General features: G+C 43.6%; 1 protein-coding gene across 3 annotated transcripts in view; it reads left to right on the plus strand.

Annotated features, from left to right (window-relative positions):
- CLNK (cytokine dependent hematopoietic cell linker) overlaps positions 1-16,905 on the plus strand; it is a 207,991-nt gene that overhangs the window by 106,977 nt on the left and 84,109 nt on the right. Inside the window, exon 1 of one of the 3 annotated variants that reach the window (XM_035714585.2) lies at positions 8,006-8,372. The exons of the other annotated variants lie outside the window; for them this stretch is intronic. Within the exon in view, the coding sequence (XP_035570478.1) occupies positions 8,341-8,372 (32 nt within the window). The 5' untranslated portion in view covers positions 8,006-8,340. Of the gene's footprint in view, positions 1-8,005; positions 8,373-16,905 lie in introns of those variants that run through there. 3 annotated transcript variants of the gene reach the window in all.

A 16,905-nucleotide genomic window follows, 5' to 3' on the forward strand; every position in this document is an offset into this window, starting at 1 on the left:
CCTCAGTTTCTTTATCTGCAAAATGGGGATGAGGATGCCAGAAGTCTGAGAAGATGCCCTGAGGACTCTATGTGTAAAGCACAGAGCACGCTGTTGAATTTAAACAGCTTTCTATCTGTGTTCTGATATTTTCTTTTTGAGGGTCATAGAAATCTATTTCAACCCATTCATAATGCTAAACATCCTCTGTCCTTTTTCTATTTCCTTTTCTTTCTTTTCTATCCTGGTTACAGTCTACTCCCCAACCCTCCCTACACACACACACACACACACACACACACCTGTGTTTCCTATAGAAACAAAGCTACTTCTAACCACCAATTAGTGAGGTCATTGTCACAGGGAGAGTGGCCAAGGTGCTCTGAGAAGGATGGTAGCTCATAATGTTTAATTTTATTTCCAATCAGGTACTGACCACATTGTTATTACCCAAACACAGTCTCAAAGACTCCATCTGTCTCCAACTGATGTCTATTCCCGGTCTGCTGGCGGCAGTTCAGGAGTCTGGCCAGTCTAAAAACACAAAGTTCCTAAAACCAGAACCAGTTTATTTTCCTAACAGGTGATTACTGTGCTTGATTCTAATTTAGCTAAATCTGGCAATCATCTTTGAGGAGAGCTGGGTGGTGTTAGGACAAATTGGAGTACTTGGTCCAGAGGTGTGGGCCCATCTGCCGGTATAGCTCCAGGAAGACTAATTCATTCTGGAATCTCAGCCCCAGTGAGTGGTGGCCTAGAGCACAGAGCTACTCATGGCTTTTCTGTGGATAAGGATGCCACAGCCTGGGATATTTCACTGATGATGGGTTAGAGCTAAAGGATGCTGCCAATATGCGATTTTCTCCTGAACCTTCTAAGTAAACTTATTTAGCCATTCAGTCCATGTCACAATTCAACTTTTACACAACAATTTAGCAAGTTGTGTAACTATCGCCATAAATCAGTTGATTTACATCTCAATTACATCTTTCATCCCCTTTCAAGGCTATTCCTAGTCCCCAGCTCCCACCCTCTGTCCCAGGCAACAACTCCTCTACTCTCTTGTGGGCTAGATTTGCCTCTTCTGGTCACATCCATTGTATACTATGTGGTCTCCTATGCCTGGCTTCTTCCACTTCACGTGTTTTTAAAGTCTGTCCAAGTTGGGGCATCTGTAAAGGTTCACTCCTTTTAATTGCTAAATAGTATCCCATTGCATGAGTAATACCACATGTCATCTGTCCAGTCACCAATCAGTGGACACTGGGATTGTTCTCCATTCTGGGCTCTAATGAATAATCCTTCTAAAATCATCATCCCTGTGCAAGTTTCTGTGTGGCTCTTGGGTACATACCTAAGTGTGGCATTGCTGGGTCATTTGGTACATTTGTGTTTACATTTTTAAGGAAATGTCTCCAGAATCTTGATTCTTTTGCGTAAGCTCATTTGCTCTTTCCTTCACAACTAAAAGGCCAGTGTTTTTAACACAAACACCATACCCCACTCACCCTTTCTCCCTACCTCCTTATAGCCTAGGATTAAAAACAAAAAACAAAACCAAAAACAAAAGCTGTTCTTTCTCTCCTGGTTGCAGACACAGTGGAAGAGATGTGAAGGGTTAAAATGCAAAGAGAACCTACAGGAGGAGTTAAGAAAGTCATTTTTCTCTCTCCTGTTCCCTTTTCTGTATGGTTCAGGAAAGACAGAGGTTACCGGAAAATCAAGCCTTACGTTCGTTTCAGACGGTTGTCGTTGTGCATGAATTACTGAAGTCTTTATCTTTCTTTAATGCTCTGAGCAAACGTTAACTATTGTCGAAATAGAATTTAATTTACTGGCGAGTTTGGGTACCTACTTAGTGCCGAGCACAGAAAAAGATGTGAGTAGAGAAGTAATTTCAAATGAGGAGTACCCTCTCTCTCCTTCATCAGCTTGCAGTGTCATTGGTGAGAAGCCCACACCTTATAATTACTCATCACGTTGTAGTTCAGGAGGGGGTTGTGGATCTGCCCTCCTCTTTAGCTCATATCAATCCTGTTGACAAAGAATTCTTTTCCAGGGGGTAAAAGAGCAAAGCATATTTGAACTTGGAACTGCCCCGGGCATATAGCTCCTCCAGCAATAAAGGAGAGATGCTGGAGTTGATGCTGAGTACAGGGAGGGAGACAAGAAGTCATCAGGATATTTGGGAGGAAAAAAAAAAACTAAAAAAAAAAAAAAAGGATATTTGGGAGGGGAGCAGGAGGCCCACTGATTTACATACACTTGGGGACTTGGGACAGGGAGGGGCGGAAGGCAACACAGTTCTGTGGGATTTTGTTCCTTTTGTGTTCCTATACTTGAAAGGAGAATAGAATTAACATTTACTGGGCACCCAGCCTCACATCACATCTACGAGACATTAGTGATGTTGCCACTTTAGAGATAAGAAACATGTGGCTCAGAGCAGTCTAATCATCGCCCCGGGCCAGAAACCCAGAGCCTAATCACAGGTGTGCTATATACCAGCTATTTCTGGCACCAAAGCTGAGCTCATCCTGCCAATAGGACACTGTAAACAGTTATTGTTCTGGTAAACTTTAGTAAATGTTTAATAAACAGCTCCTGAGCTGGGCAGTGGAGGGCGGGGGGGACATATAAATGTACACAATCTGCTATAAATGTTGCTGATATCTAGGATGTACAGTATGCAATTTACAAATAATAATGAAATATACAGCGCTCTTTATTGTAAATTTCTGTAGAGCCAATTGATTCTCGCAGAATGACTTCACTGATTTTTGTTGAACTCATATCCCCAACCAACCTATGGTTGCAACTGACAAATGAGTACAGTTCTAACATCAATATTGACTGAAGTTTTCCTTTACATGAATGAGTAAAACAAGAGAAACAACAAACAAGCCTGCCAGAGCTTTGCTTGTCAGTGATGTGAGCAACTTCTTTGCTGAGTCGGAAAAATATCTCCTTAATTTCGGTGCTATTCACAATATCCAAGCAACGGACATGGCACACTTTTTTAAAAAGTTATTTATTTATTAGAGAGGGGGAGAGAGAGAGAGTAGAGTAGGAAAAAGGGCAGAGGGAGGAGGGGAAGCAGATTTCCTGCTGAGCGTGGAGCCCAACGCAGGACTCGATCCCTGACTCTGAGATCATGACCTGAGCCAAAGTTGGATGCTTAATCAGCTAAGCCAGCCAGGCACCCCTGACATGGCACACTTTTAAATTAAACCTACTTTATTAACATTTCCCCCAACATTTTCTTGCATTAGTCTATCAACAAAGCAGTAAGCAGACTCTGACTTATAGCACGGGCCAAGTTCAGTGGTGTAAATGTTCCCACAGTGGCCAAAGTCAAAACCGATGTGATGTCACTAAATGCAGGGTTGGGAAGGACGTACATGTTTCCACCACGGATAGAATAGGTGTGAATAGCATCGAACCACAGGCAATAGCAAAGGTAGCAAAATAATTAGGAGAGGATATGTTTGGGTATTTATTAGTTTTGTTTTTATTATAATTTATTTGATGGTAATTTTATGTAATTTAAGTTTTAACAAGTCATTTACCAACTGCATCTCAAATTCCTGCCATAGTTAACAATCAGCCCCACTGTGCAGTGTGAATGCACTCCAGCATACCACCAATAACACCACCAATAGCTCCCAGTAGCACCCCTCGCCTTCTCCCACTCCATGTGGGTCTGAGGTGGAAGGCCTCCTCCATTACTGACACCTTACAGCTGGAGAAATAAGGTCTGGAGATAGCAAGCCCTCTGTGAGGCAGATGCTGAGTGAGAACCATTGGCATTGCCTGTCTTCTCCAGCCAGTGTGGTGGTCAGCTCCCCCCAAACCCCAATTCTCTGCTTCCTCTGGAATCCTAGGCACAGCCTGCTCTGTGCTCCAGGGGGGACAAAACATCTCCAGCAGGCCATCAAAGACGAAGGAAGTTGTTAGAATAATGCAAAATAGAATAGAGAAAAACATGAAATGCTGAGACACTTGCTTTTTGAATGGTTTCCAGAAGAACCAGCATTAAGGAGAGATGAACTCTGTGGATGGGTTGGGAGAGGGTGTGGGGGGGAATGCCACAGAGTCTCAGTGATTGCTACAAGGGTGATGACACCTCCCCAGTCCCCCACAGCCCTGCTGTGCCCGTAACCTACCCATGCATCTTTCTACCTGCTGTGATTGCTTACCTTCTTTCCTGAGGACAGACATCCTTCTGTGCCTTTTCTATGGGAGGTAAGAATCTTAGCTTTGTTCACTGACATATCTCAAGCATGAGGACAATTCTTGGCCCATACTCTGCACTCAATGAGTACTGTTGAATTAATTCTGATAAAGATTTCCAGCTCAAATATTTATTGAGGACATAATGTATGCCAGGCCCCATTGTAAGCATTTTACATGCATTACACCTCATTTCATTCTCACAGTACACTCCAACCAGCCCCATGCAGGAGCAGGCCAATGGCTCATGATGGCCCCCATTAGGGTGCAAGGTGGAAGCTGCAGAGAGCTAGCTGTGGGAAATGTCAGGGAAACCATGGAAGGCCTGTTTGCCATGTTCAGGACATGAACTGTAAGTGCAGCGAGAGGCCTAGCCTCAACATGGTGGTTGGATGGGGGGAAGTGAGATACGGTGGGACTGGGGGAAAACATTGCTGCCAATGGTGTTATAGATCCCCACAGGGAGGAGGGTGGAGCTGAATCCAGGAGCTGGCAGCTTCTAGAATTTTTCCCATGCTCCTCTTAGTTCCCTTTCCTGTCTTTATTTCTCTTCCTTTCTTTGGATCTTCTGGAGTCAGAACATGTTAGGTGAGGAGATAGAGAAAAGTATATTATCTTGAGAGGCCACATGCTCTAGAAGCCTCTCTTGCTCTGTAAACAAGAGGCCCCTCCCTGGCATCCCTGCAGACGCAGGAGGTTAGTTATGTCCCCTTTTACTCTTGAGTTTTCACTGGGTGTGTACTAACCAGGCACAAATTGAGCATTTGTTCTGAGGGATTTTTTAAAAATACACATAGTGCTTCTTTCAAGGCATTTTCTATCCACATCCAGAATCTTTCAGGCATGCCCATCTATAAATTAAATTCCACTATGAATACATCTTTGGATGTATAAAAAGGGTAATTCACTGTTGTTATTGTATTTGCTCATTACATACCCTGATGGTCTATTAGAGGCTACATCCCCTGACAGTTAAGTCAGAGGAAAAAAAGAGAGAGAGAGAGAAAGCCTTTGAAAAGCTAATCTGTAAGACTTCTATTTTTCTTGGTTCATTTGTTTCCTTTAACTGAATCAAAATTTAAACAAAAAAAAAAAAGGAAATGGGAATAAGGTTTTGTGGGTTTTCTTGAAAACTGGACATAAAGGATTCAGGATTACTTTCTTATGTTCTAAATTAGATTATCTCTCTTTTGTCTTTCTTTATTTCCTCAAGAAGATTAAAAAGAAAATGAGGAGAAATTATTTACAAGACACACAAAGGAGTTTAATTAGAAGGACAAGCACTGGGGAAGTGAAGGTCAAATGAATGGGCCTTGAGCACCACAGGTGTAGCCAGGAGCTGTGCCCAAACCTTCTCGGTCTGCATGTGGTTCACTTAGGTGGGCCATTCCACTTCTCTGGGTCTAACTTTCCCCATTTGTAAGATTAACAGCTTCCAGGAGAGGATATCTATCTTTCCATTCAGCTTCGTGCTCTGAGAACCTTTGAGGCTAAAATTTTGAAAAAGGAGCTAAATTCAGACACCACTCTCCATTCTGCATCTATAACCCACAGGCAGAGCTGGTCTCTTCTGGAATATTCTGAGTCCATTTTCTGCCTTAATAAACAAGAATGAGTAATTCCCTCAAGAGAGTCCTGCCTCTAAGTTTATAGATCTCGTGCACAAATATTTTGTCTGCTGTTATTCTGTGTGAGGGGAGTAACAGGAACTCAGAGTTTTGGTGGGAGATGTGTATACCAACAATGACCATGCAAGTGTCACTCCCTGAAAATCCAAGCCTGATCCATTTCAACAGAGAACCCAGAGCCTCTCTCTGAGTCAGGGGAAGCTAAAGGAGGGAGTATCGCCCAAGTGGATCCCAGGAGTCTAAAGAAAGTTCAGAAAGGGGCCACCTCCTGGCCAGCTATAAATCCAGTAGTCAGAAATCAAAGCTATGAACAAAAGAAAAATCAGGTCAGAACCAGGTAGACTGTCCTGAAATTGTGTAGCCATTCAAAGCAGGAGTAAATGAAGATAGGAAGCCATGGATAAAAGAAAGGCAGAGGGATGGGCTACTTGCTCACCAGCTTGGTTACCATTCATGTGGTTGCCAGCTTCACAGAGTATTTTCCACCTATATCTCCAGGCCAAATACAATGCCCAGCAAATAGTAGCTACTCAACAAATATTTGACTTGTGGAATGCACCAGGGTCTGCTACCCAATTTCAGTTTGGTTCAGTTAAGGTTTTGAGTCTTAGAGGAACTTGTTCCCACAACCATGAGAGGCAGAGCCTCTCTGGAGCACTCAATGAGGTTGCAGAAGGAGAGGGCTTAGGTCAAGGAGGAGGGTAGGGGCTTAGGAAACTTAGCTGTCATTCATTAAGGTGGAGAGCAAGCACCATTCTGACTCACAAAGAGACACGGGACATCTTCCTAAACACATTCTTTAAAAGATTAATTTATTTATTTAAAAGAGAGAGAGTGGGGGGCAAGGGCAGAGAGAGCAGATCTCCAAGCATACTCCCCATTGAGCAAGGAGCCCCACACTGGGCTCAACCTCACTACCCATGAGATCATGACCTGAGCTGAAACCCAGAGCCAGACGCTTAACTGACTGAGCCACCCAGGTGCCCCTTCCTAGACACATTTTCAAAAGATGCCTGGAAAACAGGGCATCTGTGCAGGGCCCAAAAGAACAAGAGGTGTTGAAGTTGTGCGTGTGCAGAAAAAAGAGAGGAAGAGAGAGAAATGAATCACAGGCAGAGGAGACCACATGCCAAAGAGAATCTCAGCGAGCTCTACTTCAGCCTAGCAGGAGGTCCAGTTTGTCTGAAATGTAGGCTTATAAAACAAAACTGCAGAGTTGAAATGATAGTGGAGACAAAATTGTAGGGGCTTCTTCCAGAGAAAGGGGTTGATGTCAAGGAGATTAATTAAGGAGCTCTTGCAGGGGGGCTTCAGTGAGCACAGGACCCATGAGTTAAGTCATCCTCTGCCAAACTTGTAAAACATAGTGCATATGCACACCCCACTTGTGACATGGCTTTTAAGACTCTGCCACTAGACTTTCAGTTACTTGTGAATCAAGATTCTTATTCACCACTGCTTAACACAGGGACAGGAAAGTGCTCAGGATACGTTCAGTAATGATTCATCAGGGACACACCGACCAGTCCTACCCTCTGATTTTATGCCTACACCATGTAGCGATGGTAGGCCCAAGGTGGTTAAGTGGTGTGAGACAACACAATGAGGCCGTAAGGTAATTGGGGCTCAAACCCTAACTCTAACTCTGAAGTTACTCAGCCATGCTTCTTCCCCTCCAGCTGGCTATCCCCAGAATCATCCAGGATTGTAGGTATAAACACAACAGATAGGAGACATTGGACAAGACAGACAGAACCCTCCGGGCAATTCCTTAAAACTGAAACTGGTTCAAAATATAAGTCTATCCTATATCCTGGCCATTTCCCTCACTTTCTGCCATACATGTAGTGTCAGGCAAGACAGGAACAGCCTCCAGAGTCCTTGAATTGTGATCTCCTGGTGTGCAGAGACTCGGGGAGTACTTTGTTGCATTCTTGTCCCTGAACAGGAGCCGAAATCATGAGTCATCAGCAGTGTTTGCCTCCCAGCAAATGTAACTTCCTATGGGATATCTAGGCATGGGTTCACTGCAACAATCCAGATGGGTGATAAGGCCATGTCCCACAGATGAGAGCACCCATTGTGTCCTCATTGGCAGCTCAAACCCCAGTGTGACTCAGGCATGGAGGGAGAAAGAACATCCCATGGTGGGGGCCATGGTAACCAGACACAATCTTCTCCCATGGCCCCACCCCTAGGTCTCCTCAGCAGAAACCAGCTCTAAGCCTTACTGAGCCCTAGAAGGATCCTTCAGGGCAAAAAGTCTTCTGTGTGCATATCTTTCCCCTTTCATCAGACACTTGCTATGGTGCACAGTGGAGTCTATTACATGTGGAGTCCATTCAGTGAAGGAACAGGTTCTTACACCAAGATTTGCCTAAGTATGGGACTGGAGCCCTGTGTCTTTTGACTGGAACCCTGAGTCTTTGTTTCATCATCTGTAAAACAAAAACAGCATGAATTGCCCTCATCAAATTTGAAGGTCTGTCATGAGGATTCAATGAGATCACCTAGGGCAATATCCGGCACATGGTAGGCACTTACTAGCTTTTAATTGCATTTTCTTTCTTCCCTGTGTGTTGAGAGGCAGTTCCCAATGAGTAAATGTTTGAGGAGTATTTTGGTCAGGGTTCTCCAGGGAATAGAACCAAAAGAATACATACATACATACATACATACATACATACATACATACATAGATTTATCTTAAGAACTTGGCCTACACGATTGTGAGAGCTGGCAAGTCTGAAATCTATACGGCAGGCCAGCAGGCTGGAAAGTGGAAAGTCATGTAAGAGTTGTGTTGCAATTTTGAATCCAAATTCTGCAGGGCACAAGCAGGAAACTTGGGCAGAGTTTCCATACTGCTGTCTTGAGGCAGAATTTCTTCTTCCTCAGAAAACCTCGGTCCTGGTTATGAAGGCCTTCAACTGATTGTGTGAGACCCACCCACATTATGGAATCTCATCTACTGTACTCCAAGTCCACTGATTTAAATGCTAATCACGTCTGGGCAGTTGAACCTTAGTGGTTCAGCTGGCTAAGTATCTGACTCCTGGTTTTGGCTCGGGCCATGATCTCAGGGTTGTGAGATTCAGCCCATGTCAAGCTCTGTGCTGAGCATGGAGCCTACTTAAGATTCTCTCTTCCCCTCCCTTCTGTCCCTTCCTCCACCACTAGCACACACACACTCTCTCTCTGTCTCTCTAAAACTTAATAAATAAATAAATGTTAATCACATCTAAGAAATACTTTTTCAATAACATAGAGACTATTGTTTGACCAGACAACTGGGCATCATAGCCCAGCCAAGTTGACACATAAAATTAACCATTAAAAGGTGTGACTAGGTGATGGATAGCAATTAAAACATCTCTTTATAGTCAACTCATTATTGAGTGGACTTCCCTCTCAAATTCCTCTGGAAAAGGTCACCAGCTCAAATCTTCAGGAGCCAGTCCACATAGAGGGAAGTGTAAGATAGCCAGGATGAGTGGTGGGCTTCATGAGCTTGGGGGGCATAGGCCCTATGTAAATATATTCAAGTTCGAAATTAAAACGTGTAGCAAAAAAGTTGTGCATGCCATTCAGCTTAGTTCTGACTGCAACAGTGAAGCACATTAATGCTATCCAGCATCTAGGCTGTGGCACATTAAGTCCCCAAGAAACTGGGCTTTTCCAGATGCTCAGGGAGAGCATTTCCTAAGTTTAGAGGAAACTATATACTATATACAGGAATATGCCACTTGAAGAAAGTTTGCACATACCACCCACACAGCTTAGGGACCAAGTAGAAGAAACAAAATGGGCACCGGTCACTTGGAAAAGTTGTTTGTGACAACTGATGTGGTGACTATTTTAAGGGAGTTAGAAGCACCACGTCCAGCTACAAAATACAATTGCAATGGCCTCTCATGCACAAAAGAGTTGGAGAACCAGTTTATTCTGGTCTGGGCTACAGCTTTCTGTAATTAGCTGAAAAATCTTCAAAAATTGGCCTGACATTTTCAGAGGTCATAGAAAGTCATAAAATAGGCTGCAGAAAGATTTGAGCTGGTTTGGTTTTTAGGTTCACAAAAAAACTCTTCTAGATGTTACTAAAGTGTCATCTGTACTCATGTCTCCACACTGAGTAGACAATATGTGTGGCAGAGAGACACTAAAATCCACCCCCCTCCACTATCTATCTCCTGGCACTCATGTTCCTCTCTGCATAATCCTCTCCCCTGGAGTGTGAACAAGGAAATGGGTTGTCATTTCTGTGATTATGTTACCTAAGATTACAACTTCCTCTTGTCTTCTTGATTGGCATGCTTTGATGAAGCAAGTAGCATGTTAGAGAGGTCCATGTGGCAAGGAACTGAAGGCAGCCTCCAGCCAACAGACACGAAGGACCTGAGGCCCTCAGTCCAACAAGCCACAAGAAACTGACTCCTGTCAACAATCCCATGTACTTAGGAGCAATGGAGTTTTCCAACCCTGGCTGACACCTTGACCGAAGCCTCAAAAAAGACCCTAAAACAAAGGACTCAGCAAAGCCATGCTTACATTCCTGATCCACAAAAGTCATGGGATAATAAACATGTGTTGATTAAGCTGCGAAGTTTGTGATAGTATTAAAAAATCCCACAGACTTTATAAGGGAGTAGAAAAATCTCATGGATTGTGTAAAAGAGAAAGAAATCTCATGGACACACAAGTTAAAGTCCATGGTGACGTTGGTACTAAATTAAGAGTAACACATAGCCTGGTGAGGGTCATGGCTCTTGAACATGCAGTTGATACATGAGGGAAGTATTATAACTCTGCCCTTTCTTGTGTGTAAAATGGGGATTATGAGATAAACCAGTGACTCAGTCAGTTGGCAGAACCAAATTCAAATCCAGATTTAAATGTGCAAATGAATATGAAGTCATGTTAGTTGGGCTAGACCCAAACTGGGATCCCAGGAGACCCTATAAAACAGCTGGTGCCACCACCCCTTTCTAGATCAACTCTTCAGTTGCTGAAGACCCATACCATTGTATGATGTTCATCTGTCAGAGGTCGAGGAAAAAACAAACACAATGCTATTTCTTGAAGTCTTTTTTGAGGTTCTACAGCCAATCTGATGACAATATAGGGAAAGCAGTAGATTATGGTGTCAATATTTTCAAAGTCCTCATGAGGAACAAATGTCTTATAGCTAGAGATGGAGTAGCAGAAATTGACTTAGCAAGAGATCATATCATACAGACAGACATGACTTGCTCTTAAACTATATGCTGTGCAGAACTTCACTGGAGCATTCAAAGCCATTCACCAGGCACAGCATGAAAATTCTAGAGTTAAGGCCAATGATATAACCTCTAATGCCAATGAAGTATTGAATTAGATAATGAAGTTGAATTTCCTGCTTTAAAAAAAAAAGGACATGTTGGAATCCAATATTCTATTTACCTGGGAAAATACTGGGCAATTAACTTTCTGCCAAGGAAGCAATTGCTGCATTTAGATTAGATTGGATCCTCGTGGATGACCACCCAGTACCTCCAAGCACCCAAAACAAATGGCTGGGAAAAAGACCAAAATTATTGAATAGCTTTATTTTACCTCTTGTAAAATCCCTATCAGCAGTAGGTCTCCACTTTTTTGGCTGATGTTTCTCACTCTCCTGAAGTTAAGGAGAGATCTATATTGGTATCCTCAACTATATGAAATAATAATCACAATGCCAGTTGTTCTCAAAAGAAAGATCAGAAAACAAAAAAGAAACCTACAGTCAAACAAATTAGGTAATATATAATGCCAGGACTTTGTAACTCTTTAATCAAATAACCTACCTTTTTGACCTGGGTGAAATATTTTAATTATCAGCTGCCCTTCTCAACGCTATTAGTTGTCTATCTCTGGTAATCTTAGGTCATTCCAAGTAAGAATCAGGTCCTAAATAAGAAACATGACAATTAACATACAGTCAATAGATGAGGGAGGTACTATAACTCTGTCCTTCCTTGTGTGTAAAATGGGGATGAAGAGAGAAATCAGTGACTGAGTTAGTTGGCAGATTCAAATTCAGATCAAATACAAGTGTGTGCTCTTTTTTTTTTTTTAAGACTTATTTATTTTAGCAGGGGGGTGGAGGCAGAGGGAGAGGGAGAGAATCCTCAAGCAGATTCCTGGCTAAGCATGGAGCCCAATGTGGGACTCAATTCCAGGATCCCGAGATCATGACCTGAGCCAAAATCAAGAGTTGGATACTTAACTGAGCCAACCGCAGACACCCTCAAGTGTGTGCTCTTAACTCTGTGTCCACATCACATTACCTTTATGGAAACTAGCACCTCTCTGACCTGATAGTCTCCTTCCCAGAGGACTTCCTTCCAATTTCCCTTCTCTCCTACTAAAAAATATAGCCAAGGCCCATTTTGACTTTGAGAACTCAGACTCACTAAAGAGTCAGAATCCAGTGTATTTTGTACTAGATTTTGTGAGTCTCCACCTACATTCCCCCTCAACCTCCTTTCAGAATTGCCTAGGTTGGATTTGCCTTACCTGGGACAGCCCGCATCCACTGACTGGTCCACCCAGGGGCACAAAACACCAGCCCTCCCACCACACCTCAGGACAGCAGGGAAGGGCCATCATGACAGCCTCAGAGCATAGTCCACATTCTTCCTCTGTTAATCTTGCTCCTTTTCTTTTCTTCTTTGGAAGCTGATCCCAGGAGCTCACCCTAATGCACTTCCTGCACATTCCAGGGTCTGTTTCCTCAGGAGCCCAACATGCATCAATTCCTGAGGAGATAGAATGAGTTGAACATAAGATGAAGAAATCCAAAAGAGCTGGGGATAGCATGGGACAGGTCTCACAGGGTGCTGTGAGGATTCAAATGGATTAATATGTGTGAAATGCCAAACAATAGCCAATAAAGCTGTAAATCTCATGTAAGTCTTGAGTTGTCATTATTATCATTTTTATAGTGTTATACATTATTACCACTCATGATCTTGGAGTTAACAACCCACCTGCACTAGGCATTGGAGGAGAATTATGGCTTAAAAGCAATATGTATGATTTCTTTTTTTTAAGACTGATTAAATCCCTTTATTTTTTTTAATTTATTTTTTATTGGTGTTCAATTTACTAACATACAGAATAACCCCCAGTGCCGTCACCCATTCACTCCCACCCCCCGCCCTCCTCCCCTTCTACCTCAGCCATTAGAAATGACAAATACCCACCATTTGCTTCAACGTGGATGGAACTGGAGGGTATTATGCTGAGTGAAGTAAGTCAGTCGGAGAAGGACAAACATTATATGTTCTCATTCATTTGGGGAATATAAATAATAGTGAAAGGGAATATAAGGGAAGGGAGAAGAAATGTGTGGGAAATATGTATGATTCCTAAGGGAGTCTGCAAGATCCCCGTGAGTGTACTGAATGGGAAGCTCCTGGAAAAGCTGAACTTGATCTGAAAGTTCACAAAGAGAAGTATAGTTTCACAGCAGAAGAAATGGTAGTACTCTTCTGTTGTGGTCAGCCTGTACCAGCCACATTGAGTGTAGCTGAGAGTACAGGAGGTGAGAAATTGGAGGGGAATGACCAGGACAGATTGAAGCGGGCGTCTTTAGCTCTCAAAATAGATTGTCCCATCTTCCTCTCCACCTCTCGGCTCACTCGGTCATCTCTCTGGCAAATACCTATAGGTCCTTGTTCATCACTTTGGGGAAACAGCCCCCGACTACCTCCTCACTTAAAGATTTAACCTGTTTCTTCCCCCTTTTTCCTTTATATCATACATGGGGTGTTTGTTGTTATTTGTTTGTTTTATCATTGCACCTATCGTTTTGCCTTGATTTGGATTTGGGTCAAATTTATTTTCTGTCCTTTGGGACAGGTTAGATGTTCATGTACTAGTTTCCTAGGACTACCATCACAAATTACCTAAATAGGTGGCTTAAAACAACATAAATTTATCCTCCCACAGTTCTGGAGCCCAGAAGTCTAAAATCAGGGTGTCAGCGGAGCTGTGTCCGTCTGAAGACTCTAGAGAAGAATCCTTCCTCACCCAACACTTCCAGCTTTGGGTGGCTCCATGGCTGTCAAGTTTAATCTGACCAGTAGTGAAATGGAATAGAGAGGCCAGGCAAAAGTTGGTCGAAACAGGCTTTTAATGGGACACGCTCTCGGCGAGGTTCCACGGCCCACAGGGGAGGGAGAGAGTGGGGAAGTCATGGGCTGGGGAAGTTGTGCCCAGGCAAACCGCAGGGGGGTCTATAAAGAGTTTTCGGGCAGGAAGATAGGGGCAGGGCAGGCATTCCAGTTAGGGCAAGGGTTACAGGTCTTTGTAAGCTAAGTTAGGGTAGGGTGGCAAGGCTGCGTTATTGGGAGGTTGCTGGCCTGGGGTCAGCAGTTTTGAGGTCCCCAGTCTCGCCAGCCCAACAATGGCCACATGGCTCCAGTCTCTGCCTCCATCTTCACATAGGTCTTCACAAAGCCTTCTTCCATGATCTCTTCTCTCTTCTCGAGAAGGCCTATTATTGGCTTTAGGGACCACCCTAATCCAGGATGAGCTCCTCTCAAGATCCTTAGCAGGATAACATTCTCAAAGAAACTTTTTTCCAAATGTAGTCACATTCACAGATCCCAGACACACATATCTCTTGGTAGACACCCTTCAACCCACTATAGCAGGTATGTATTGATTCCACCATGGAACTAGTCCACCAGTTCTAAACTATCAAGTAGATTAGGTCTACCAAAAAAGCAACAGGAATCACAAAAGGTATATTAAAAAAAAAAAAAAAGTTAAAAAGAGGGAACAAGAAAACGAGCATGTGAAGGGAGGCCAGATGGGTTTTGTTAACTGACCATGCAGGAGCTAGGAACAGATGAGAAGAAAATCAAAGATGGTCACAAAGGGTTGAACCTCAAGGGCTGGGAGGATTAATCAGAAAGAGAGGTTGGCTGGTGTGAGGTGATGTCCTCTTGCTCTGTTTCAGCAGGACGTAAGATGTTTGGAAGAACAATTAATTGGCTCACCCACTGGCTCTCTGTGCCTCAGTTTCCCCACAAACCAGCAGCACTTCTCACTTTTCCAGGATGTGCTGAGTTCTCTGAGCAATAAATTAATTTGTGTTGCTTCCCTACTGGGCACTTGACCAGGATCAATGACAAGTACTAGAGCAGCAGTTTAAAATGCTGATGTGATTCATTTTACGATGTGGGTGGGACAGGCTGAGTGGCCCACAGGAAGGACAGCTGGTCCCAAATGTTTGAGGCCTTGTAAAATGATGCGTATCTACTTACACTGCTGTAGTAAACAGAACTGGTATCCCCAGGCTCATAGAGGCAATGGCCAACTGGGGAACACTGAACCTTCCAAGGTCAGATCTCAATTTAATGCAAAGCAAATAATCCTGACCTGTGATGGTTAACATCTTAATAACATTTTCTATGATAGACCAAAGCTTGATGATTCTTTCAACATTGTACATTTTTTTTTAAAAAAGTGTTTCTAGGGATCCCTGGGTGGCGCAGCAGTTTGGGGCCTGCCTTTGGCCCGCGGCGCAATCCTGGAGACCCAGGATCGAATCCCACGTAGGGCTCCTGGTGCATGGAGCCTGCTTCTCCCTCTGCCTGTGTCTCTGCATCTCTCTCTCTCTCTCTCTCTCTCTCTCTCTCTCTGTGTGTGTGTGTGTGTGTGACTATCATAAATAAATAAAAATTTAAAAAAATCAATTGGCTGCAAATAAAACAAATAAATAAATAAATAAATAAATAAATAAATAAATAAATAAAAATAAAAAAGTGTTTCTAAAAACTAGAACCCTAAAGAATGATTTAAAATAGAGAAACCCGGTAGGGAGTAAAACTGCGGACCTGGATATTTTAGTTTTCCCTGAGATTAGCAAACAAAATTCAAAGCCAAATAACTGGAAGGGAGTAGGACACGATCTTGGAACCTTTGATTTCTAATCTCTACTTTTTCCCATGCAATTTAAAAGTAAATAGACTTTAACTACTTACTATCCAAGTAAATGGCTATTGATTTACAAGCTTCCTTAACATTTTCTTTACATCATCCATTGTGGGAGGAAAAGCTCCTCCCTCCCCAATCCCCTGTCATTCCCCCCACCCCACCCTCATTTTCTCTCTGTTCCTCAGTGGTTTTCAGAGGTGCCTGGCCTTGAGCTTCTGGCAATCTCTGGCTCCCCTTTCCCTGTACTACTTCTGACATATACCTGTCAAGGGATCAGAGATCTGGCCTGCAACCAGCCTGGTCACTCTAGTGAAACCCCCTCTGCTCTCAGGTCCCCTGTGAGCATCTGGCTTTAGCTCAGGGCATGATCCCGGAGTCCTGGGATCGAGTTCTGTATCAGGCTCCCTGCTCAGCAGGGAGTCTGCTTCTCCTTCTCCCTCCACCTCCACCTCCTCCCTCCACCTCCCCCCCCCCCCCCCCCCCCCCCCCCCCCCGCTTGTGAGAGACAAAAAGTATGAGCAGTGGAGAGATGGAGTGAGAGGGAGAAGCAAACTCCTCATTGAGCAGGAGCCCGATGGGAGGCTCAATCCCAGGACCCCGAGATCATGACCTGAGCCAAAGTCAAGAATCAGACACTTAACTGACTGAGTCACCCAGGCACCCCACACTAAGTTATTTTTTTGTTGTTGTTTTTTTTTTTTTTTTTTTTTTAAGATTTATTTGTTTATTTGAGAGAAAGAAAGGGAGAGAGGGATCCCTGGGTGGCGCAGCGGTTTAGTGCCTGCCTTTGGCCCAGGGCGCGATCCTGGAGACCCGGGATCGAATCCCACGTCGGGCTCCCTGCATGGAGCCTGCTTCTCCCTCTGCCTATGTTTCTGCCTCTCTCTCTGTGTGTGTGACTATCATGAATAAATAAATAAAATCTTTAAAAAAAAAAAAAAGGGAGAGAGAGAGGAGGGGCAAAGGAAGAGGGAGAGAGAAGTAGAGGGAGAAAGAGAGAAAACATCTCAGGCAGGCTCCATACCCAGCATGGAGCCCAACACAGGACTCTGAGATCATGACCTGAGCTGAAATCAAGAGTTGGATGCTTAAATGACTG

The sequence above is a fragment of the Canis lupus genome, chromosome 3, assembly GCF_003254725.2.
Source record: "Canis lupus dingo isolate Sandy chromosome 3, ASM325472v2, whole genome shotgun sequence".
NCBI classification, from domain to species: Eukaryota; Metazoa; Chordata; class Mammalia; order Carnivora; family Canidae; genus Canis; species Canis lupus.